At 35.4% G+C, this 9,961-nt stretch overlaps 1 protein-coding gene across 1 annotated transcript; it reads right to left on the minus strand.

The window, feature by feature from the left end:
• Positions 1 to 55: 55 nt before the first annotated feature.
• Positions 56 to 7,358, minus strand: LOC144044249 (heme-binding protein 1-like). The gene is made up of 4 exons (XM_077558536.1): positions 7,056 to 7,358; positions 1,267 to 1,405; positions 981 to 1,161; positions 56 to 906 (listed from the first exon to the last, which is right to left on the minus strand). The coding sequence occupies exons 1-4, from the start codon at positions 7,131 to 7,133 to the stop codon at positions 729 to 731; spliced, it is 576 nt and encodes a 191-aa protein (XP_077414662.1). The 5' UTR covers positions 7,134 to 7,358; the 3' UTR covers positions 56 to 728.
• Between the last annotated feature and the right edge of the window lie 2,603 nt (positions 7,359 to 9,961).

Genomic DNA, 9,961 nt, shown 5'->3' on the forward strand with positions numbered 1-9,961 from the left:
CAAATCTGCAACAAACAAACAAATCCTTTGTGACAAATGATGCAATAAATAGGACTACTTTAACAATATATTTATTATTTTTTTGACAGACCAGTAAACCCTTACAAGTTTTCGCTCTTGCCACAGACACAACAAATGTATCACAGTAACATTTTCAGGGACGTAACTAAAAATGGATACCGCACAACAACATGAAAAAGTTTCGCAGATTTAACGTAAAATCACCATCACAAAGTGACGTACTGTATTTGATGATCACAATGCAAACAGCTAGAAAGCTAACCATTCACTCAATATTAAAAACACGACTTTATGGCTTAACATCCAGTTAATTTCCAGTTCCTAATTGAAGAACAGGAAGTTGGTTTTTTTTTTAGACTAAAAATCAATGCTACATTACTGCTAATAAACTCAAGTATGCTTATTTTCTCTCACTTTTCTCACACCTGCAAAACAATGACTTTGTACTTATATTATCATTATATTTTGTAGACATTGATGTTCTGTTTTGCATACATAGTAGATACATAATCCACACAGTGTGCTGTATATTTTTTGTCTCACAAACATACACCAAGACGTCTTGTTTTCTTTAGCATAGTAAGGAATGTGTTTAATCAAAAGAGAAGAACAATATCGAAGTCACAGTCCTGTCAGTTTTCTTTGGTCAAATCGAGTAGGGCGCTGTGGGAGTGTCAGTGAAGCGGTCCGAATGGGCAAGCAGGCGCCTACGGCTCCTCCTGTATAAACCACACCTCATTGCGGCGTCCGTAGGGCTTGAGCGGCGAGTCGTAACTGCAACAGAAGTATTGCTTGCGCTGGAATGGGGCCGTCTCGCCAAGGGTGCGGGTCAGACGCAAGGCCTCTGCTCGGTACTCACTCTCACCTGCGAAACCTCCAAATTGCCTGTAATTGTAGTCAGAACAGAAGAATATTTTAGTTGAATTCTGTGCCTTAAAATATAAGCTACAGTCACGTACAGTGTATAGACAGTCATGCCAGGCCGCTCTTCAACCCTAATGGTACTGTCCGTGGGTGTCGGGGGGCATTGCTGGTAGACGGTAGGAATGCGGATGGCGACCACCAGGCGGCGGGATAAAACGCCGTCATTCCGAGGGTAGACGGTGATGATGGTGGGAGCTGCCGTACCCATCGCCTCACCTTGTTGGCAGAAGAATGGAAGTACAATGGGACATCTATTACATAATACATTTTGTACAGTGACGCACACAAACAGCTTGATGATGATCCGCCACGAGGTCCTACCTTGTTCGTTGCTTCCACCGATGTACATGAGAAGCCTCCTCACCAACTCGCCTGTCACCTGGTCATAAGTGCGGCCCTCAGATGAAACGACTGCATATTTGGCGGCGTCATAACGCCGGACCTCAAAGCTTACGCCATCCTAGGGGAGGATGCAAAAGAAGGTTTAGGCCAGGGCTTTGCAACCTTTACTGTCAAAAGAGATATTTTAGGCCCAAATACATAAAAAATCTGTCTGGAGCCACATAACAGTTGAGCATTGTGAGGAATAAGACAGTGTTAGCCTGATGTACTGAGGACCTAAGAGCTAGAGCTGCACTGTAACAAAAAGTATGCAGTATCCAATATTTTGAGATTCATTTTCCTTTACCTTTCGTCTTCTGTTTTTGTACATATATTTTTTAATTGTGTCATTTTTCAAAATGTGTTCTTCATATATTTTTAGACTTTTCAGCCTTTTTGTCAAATTTCTTACATTTTTGGCAATTTTATTAATATATATATATATATATATATATATATATATATAACTTCCTCTTTTTTGGGACATTGTATGGCTGGTCTTTTTTGCTATAAATTTTCTGACATTTTTGGGCAATTTTCTGGATTCCTACTTGGTTTTGGACATTTTTTATCTTTCCTGTCTTTTCTTAAAAAAAATTATTTTCAGGATTTCTTCTTCTTATGTTTTTGGAAATTATAGTTACTTATTAAACATTTTCTTTTCTGTCTTATTGAAAATACATTTTCTGACTGTTTGGGCAATTTTTGTACATTTTATGGTAATTTCGGGATTTCTGCTTTTGTTTTTGGACAATTTATGGTTACTGTTTTCTTTTCTGCCCTTTTTATTTAGTTCTCTAATCATTTTGGCAATTGCATGGACATTTTATGGTATTTTTTTGCTTTTACTCTAGGGTTAGGGTTATTAAGGTAATTAAGAAAAAACTTGAATCTATCTTTTGTCTCTTTTTCTGACAACTTAAGAATTTAGACTGACATTTTTGGATATTTAATTATTCTTTTTATTATCTTATTCATTATTTTGTTGACGGCTATAGACGTCAAAAAATAATTTGAACTATTTCTATTAGTTTAAGTTTTTTCCTCACTTTTGTTAACAAAACTATGAAAACCTAGATTTTTTATTGTACATTTAGAAGAGATATAAAAATTAGTGATTAAATGTGAGTTAATTAGTGAAGTCATGCGATTAATTATGATTAAAAAGTTTTATCGCCTGATGCCCCTAATTTTTAATAATCTTTTCTTTAAAAGAAGAAGAAGAAAAGATTATTTAAAAACATTTAAAAATTAATTAAAAATACTTAAAAAAAAGAAAAGAAAGGATTATTAAAAATTAGGGGCGTCAGGCGATTAAAATTTTTCGTAATTAATGGCATGACTTCACTAGTTACGATTAATCATACATTTTATATCTGTTCTAAATGTACAATATTTTTTTCTAGGTTTTCACACTCAACAAAAACAAAAATTTAACAAAAGTGGATTTTTTTTTTTTTTAACTAATAGAAATAGTTCTAATGAATTTTTGACATCTATGGCCGTCAATGGCAGTGAATGAGTTAAATCGAGATCCACAGGGAGCCACAGGAGAGGGACTAAATAGCTACAGGTTGCAGATCTAAGGTTTAGGCATTAGGGAGTCAACCAAAAGCTAAGATCCTTTTTTTTTTTGCGGAAAAAGTTGTCACCTTTCAGGGTTTAAGAATGACATTTAGGCTATTTTGACAGCTGGCATGATGCAGGCAGGGCCACGCACTTCAAAGGTTTCGTGTGTGTACGTGTTGGATGTTTGTGTCTGCACAATTGCACATGCGTTGTTGTGCCAAACAAGTGCGGCCCACATGAAAACGGGCCGACATATTTTGCACTGATGTGATTTCACGTCTCCTGCTGCTGCAGTGGGTTCAGTCAGGCTACACATTATAATAGGCCAGAGATACGCAACGTTACATAACGCAGGCAAACGCAACTTGCTCCCCCAGCCTCCAGCGCACTGTGTTAACATGATGCAACCGTCTTTTCATGTGATCTAGAGGGGTTAACGCGGAGTATGGCCGCACAGCTCCACCGCTATGCAGTGACCTTAATACGTTTTGAGGGGGTTCTGGTCACAAATGTGTCTTCCGTTGCATTAACATGATTATACATGCAATGAATCACCCAGTGTTTTTCAAAGGTTGCAAGTGTAGGAATGTAAAGGTCATTCTCATGCTGTTCAATCTACAAGTAATGTTTAACCAACATATACCACACATTGTGTTTATCCACATGATTAGAGTCCAGAAAAGCGGGGCTTGCTATTTATCTGGTGTCTTCTTTAATCTGATTTATATCTACAATTATGTCAGCGATTTTGCCTCCGTGCAAAAATACAACTTTACTTATATACTGGATGGCGATTTTGACATATTAAGCTGATTAACCTCATGCATTGGAGTAATAGCTTTATGTTCAATTAAAGAGCATTTCACATCAAGTACATTTATGTATAGTATACTGTACAATTTTGTGACATTTTCTTTGGTGAGATTTTTTCCCCATAGAAAACATGCCTAAGAAACACCAAAAAAGACAGTAGGGCCAACTTTTTAGACCTTTCATTTAAATCAAGAGCACCTTCTAGAGGAGTAAAAATAAATAAATATTGTAAGTGCTTCATGAAGCTTCATTTTCCCATCACTACTAGAAATATACTTATCTCTCCAAGTACCACAATCATGACCAAAATTAAAATACAGTAGTGTTGTAAAACAAGACAGCTTTGTACCTTAAAAGTACATTTACTGTTATTGAAGCTGCCATAACATTATGCAGTTTGAACATGAAAGGGGAAGTCAATCCAAACATTTTATTTACAAGAATATGTTCTATGCAGCCCCACTAGTCTAAACACATTCTTCTGATTAATATTGCATTTTTGGAGTATGAGTTAAGCAGCAAATTCCAACTGTTTTTCTCCATCATAGGGGTGCGGCCATTTTGTCACTTGCTGTCGATTGAAAATGAAATCACAGCTGCTCAGGGCTCAGGTAACGACCAATCACGGCTCACCTGCTCTCTGAGCCGTGATTGGTCGTGAGCCCTGAGCAACTGTGATGTCATTTTCAGTCAATATCAAGTGACAAAATGGCTGCCATCTGAGATGGATAAAAAAAAAAAAGGTGGATTTTGCTGCTTAAGTCATTTTCCACAAACGCAATATTAAACTAGTGGGGGCACATACAACATATTATTATAAATACATTTTTGGGGTTGGCTTCTTTAAATTTGTGCTTAGATATAGGAAGAAAAAAAAACTAAAATCTTAAATCTTCTTCATTAAAAATAATCACATAAATATGTTGTAAAACAAAAGTTAAAATGTAATGCAGTTGCATTGTACTAAAAAGTTAAATACAGCTGAACTGTACTTGGGCAGTGATTCTTCTGCACACCACCAGAGGGAGCCCATGTATGGTACTAGCACCGCCCTTTGAGAATCACTGATCCAGGAGATATCTTATATTCTTTGTAATGTTAATATAACATTAGTATCGCTATTCCTGAAACTTGCCCGACTCTATCCTGCATAGTAAGTGTTGCGTTTGTACTGCATAGTGTTAACAAGGCAGCCATTAATTAGCTTTGTGACACAAGAAGTTTGACTTATTGTATATGACTACTGCAATTAGTTCATCAATTATTTTCACATAGTTATCCAAAGACTTTCAATTGGATCATTTTAGCCTTGTGTGTGTGCGAGTGTGTAGACCAGGTAGCTCCTCTGTATTTCCTCTCAGTTTTAATTAAGTGTGTAGGGTGTCAAGGGTCAGATGGATGTCCAAGGGCTTAGGTGACAAGCTCTGATTTCAGTATCAGTTGTTCAAACTCGAGTCCAGTTTACAGATTTGATGCACTTTGCTTTGTCAAATCGGTGGCTCGTTCCAATGGAGTGAATGTTGAGAGAACAAAGTGTTAACATTAGTTCATATTTGGTTAAATGACAATAATACACTCTCTGACCTTTCGCACAATCTGATGAGATCCAATACAATAGCTGCATCAAAGAGAATAATTACTTTTGTTTGACATTGCGAGAGAGGAAGTATTGAACCATACTTTTTTTTTTCATGTGGTGGTCGTGTTGATGCTCTAATGTGGCTAAATTTTAGCTATGTAAAATATTAAAATTAGACCACTGCAGACTGCAACTACTGCATGCACTTGCACTAAAGTCTTATTTTATTTATTTATTTTCCATCTCAGTTTTTCATAAACAACTTATTGATGTACCAGATCTCCACCTTTTGGATTTTTTTTTTTAGGTAAACATAATTTTACGTGTTGTGTATGTTATTTGATTGGAAAATGTTCATTTACATTTGAAATTACAATTTGAGGTACACTTCCCTTCCTCCCTTGTTGCTGTTTAATAGTTCAATATATATTAACTCATTCACTGCCATTGACGACTATAGACGTCAAAAATTCACGTGAACTATTTCTATTAACATTGTTTTTATTTCATTTTTTATGAAAACCTAGAATTTATTTATTGTACATTTACAACAGATATAAAATTATCATGCGATTAATTATGATTAAACGCCCCTTATTATTATTATTATTTTTTAAAATTAGGCCCATCAGGCGATTACATTTTTAAATTCTATTTAATCACATGACTTCACTAGTTAACTAACGATTAATTAAACATTTTATATCTGTTCTAAATTTACAATACATTTGTTTTCTAGGTTTTCATTCTCTTGTTAGCAAAAGTGGATTTTTTTTAAACTAATAGAAATAGTTCAAATGAATTTTTGACATCTATAGCCGTCAATGACAGTGAATGATTTAACAATATTCATTCATGTATAGCACCCAACTAATGCTTTTTTAACTCTACTGTGTGTTTCATTCGCAACTGCATGTAAAGTACCTAATTAATACATTTAGACCAGTGGTTCTCAACTGTTGTCTCCCTGGGACCCGCATTCCTATTGTTGCAAAGTCGTGACACACTTTGAGTTTACTTTCATGTAAAGCAACTATTATTATTGTTTCAGTCTTAATTATTGAATTTGACTTGTTAATGTTGTTGTGGTGAAAATGAAATTAAAGTCATCCTGGTGGAGTAGAGTAAGAACAGAGGGTGAGTGCAAAATATTTTTGTAGCCCAAAATTTTAAAAAATACTGAAATGTAGAAGATTAAGACTTATGTCACGGTGAGACACAACAGCAAGTGTCAGACGCTCTTGCCAATAGCAGTAACGCTGCTGCCAGTGTCAGCCAAGGAGGATGCCAGAGAGATGAAGTGAAGAGTGACTTCGAATAACACAATGGTGGACCCCATAATGGATATGACCCCCAACAGCTGATCACTAAAGCCTGCATGTCTTTGCAGCAGTGCATTGTGGGTCAAAGGAGCACTTAAGTAGCTGCTGGGCATCGCCTCAGTTAATACACATGACTGGCTTTCCAGCGCACTCTCTTCAATGTACAGAGACGACAAACCTAAGAAGGACGCCAGTGAACACAGATAAGGAAAGGTCATGGAATTCACTGTGACGTCACCGCAATGGCGGTGATCGCTCAGGACACATAACGTGAGCCGGGAGGTTGACCACAAACGGGCTCAGGTAGCTCGACGTACGCACGCATAAGCTAATGTCAATTAGCCTGAAAATGAATTATATTTGTCGCCACTTTCAACCGAACATCGCCATTTGACTAGTAATCTAGATCCAATTTGGTTCCATTTTAAATGATTATAATTTCTTACCTTGGTCTCTGTGCTTAGTAGTTTATATTCTGTCTCCTCGGTATTTCCAAAAAGCGAATTCTTGATCATTCCAAACATGTCGCTTTCTCACCTCACTCTCTCCCCCACTTTTTGTGCCCCAACTCTTCTTGTCACCCAATTGGGACAAGTCTGAAGGTGTTTCGGTTGCGTCGCTTCTTGGTTTGCAGTCTCCTCCTCCTCAACTCATGCTTCTATGCGCCTTCTGCGGCCACAAGTTGGAGATGCTTGCCGCCTCGCCGCTCTCCGTATTTCGAGTGACGGAGAGAGAGGGAGCCATCCACTCTGATGGCCACAGATGTCTCCGCCTTTCAAACGCACTTCTTTTCTCTCTCTCTAGCAGCAGTTCACGCAGACAAACAAGGTGGAAAAACATTCACACTCTGGCGGTAGGCCTACAAGTAGCTATTTTATTTTATTTAGCAACATTTTTAAACATAATTCATTCTTCTTCAGCTGTGACTTTCCATTTAAATAAGCTTTATCATCTGATGGTTTAGTCAGACATTTCCAAAATGCTTCACTTCCATGAACATTAGGAATGAAAAAATTGCGTTAAAAAGGTACAAAACATTTACATTTATCTTGCCCGAGCAGCCCTAAACATTGGACCCTAGAATTGCCCCTTATTCGCCATTGTTAACAGTTAACAATACAATTTTACAGTAGGGCTGTACAATTAATCAAAATTCAATTACAATTTCAATTATTACACTCCACAATTACAAAATCAGCATAATTGTAAAAAATAAATAAATATTGATACTTGGAGTTGCTTAAATTTATACATTTGCACCATTTTTTTTAATTTTAAAATGACTAATTTAATAAATTAAGTGTGGTCCAAAAGTAACTTGAACAATTATAGTGTTTCATTTTTTTTTTTTTTGCTTGAATATTTTTTAAATTTCAACATATTCTTGTTTCGTACACTCTCAAAACAGTTGGGTCAAAAATAACCCAACTATGGGTAAAAAAATGGGCCAATGCTCTCCTGGGTCAACTTGACCCAACTATGAGTCAAGAAATGTGTCTTTTAACCCCTGGGCGTTATTTGTCCATTTTCTGGCTTTTTTCTGTTTTTCATCAAAGAAAAAGCATTTGAAAAAAATACACTAGGGACCTGACATTTTACCAGGATTGTTTAAAAATGTAGAAGTTCAAATTGGCACCATGCTGTAATTTATAATTACTACCAAACAGGAGGGAGAGATTCACACGAAGTTGTTGTAATAATGCCCGATTTTGGCTCATTGACTCCCATTATAAATCACAGTTTTTGATATACTGTAAACCTGATGTGTTATAATGCATTTTCCGTGATTACTGATGCAATCGCTTCTTTGACGAGTCATAAACAAGAAAATAGAGGAATTTGTGTGTTTAGAGTGTTAACACAAAAATGCACTAGGTGGCGCTAAAGGTTAATAAATGAATACAAAATGCATGCATAATTTTTTTTATTGTTATGACTTATGGACTTGTTTGCGCCTCTAACTATGTCATGAAATATATAAATTATTATTTTATTTTATATATATATACAGCATAGTTAGTCTTGCTATTAGCATAATACTGCTATTGTTGTCTATAGGGGGCATTAAAAAAAATAAAAACGATATATGTGTAGATAGGTCTGATGCCACTGAACATTTTGAATGGTTGAAAGTGAAAAAAATATTCATAAATGACTCAGTTATCTCACTTCAAAGGAAATGCCGGATTTTGGCAAAATTACAAGAGTTTTGTGCTATTCGGAAAACTGCCATTGTGTGAAAACTGGGCATGCAGAAAAAATTCTATTGTTATGACTTATGGACTTATTCAAGCCTCTAACTATGTAATTTTAAATATTCAAATTAGTCTTTTATTTTGAATAAAAAAACGATATATGTGTAGATAGGTCTGATGCCACTGAACATTTTGAATGGTTGAAAGTGAAAAAAATATTCATAAATGACTCAGTTATCTCACTTCAAAGGAAATGCCGGATTTTGGCAAAATTACAAGAGTTTTGTGCTATTCGGAAAACTGCCATTGTGTGAAAACTGGGCATGCAGAAAAAATTCTATTGTTATGACTTATGGACTTATTCAAGCCTCTAACTATGTAATTTTAAATATTCAAATTAGTCTTTTATTTTGAATAAAAAAACGATATATGTGTAGATAGGTCTGATGCCACTGAACATTTTGAATGGTTGAAAGTGAAAAAAATATTCATAAATGACTCAGCTATCTCACTTCAAAGGAAATGCCGGATTTTGGCAAAATTACAAGAGTTTTGTGCTATTCGGAAAACTGCCATTGTGTGAAAACTGGGCATGCAGAAAAAATTCTATTGTTATGACTTATGGACTTATTCAAGCCTCTAACTATGTCATTTTAAATATTCAAATTAGTCTTTTATTTTATATATATATACAGCATAGTTAATCTTGCTATTAGCACAATACCGCTATTATTGTCCATAGGGGGCATTAAAAAAATAAAATAAAATAAAAACTATATATGTATAGATAGGTCTGATGCCACTGAACATTTTGAGCGGTTGAAAGTGAAAAAAATATTCATAAATGACTAAGTTATCTCACTTCAAAGGAAATGCCTGATTTGGGCAAAAGTACAAGAGTTTTGTGATATTCAGAAAAATGCCATTGTGAAAAACTGGGCATGCATAAGAAAATTCTATTGTTATGTCTTATGACCTTGTTTGAGCCTCTAACTATGTCATATGAAATATTCAAATTAGTCTTTTATTTTATATATATATACACAGCAGTTAGTCTTTTTTAGTTAAAATAAAAACTATATATGTATAGATAGGTCTGATACCACTGAACATTTTGAGCGGTTGAAAGTGAAAAAAATATTCATAAATGACTAAGT

The sequence above is a fragment of the Vanacampus margaritifer genome, chromosome 2 (genome assembly GCF_051991255.1).
Source record: "Vanacampus margaritifer isolate UIUO_Vmar chromosome 2, RoL_Vmar_1.0, whole genome shotgun sequence".
In the NCBI taxonomy this organism is placed as follows: domain Eukaryota; kingdom Metazoa; phylum Chordata; class Actinopteri; order Syngnathiformes; family Syngnathidae; genus Vanacampus; species Vanacampus margaritifer.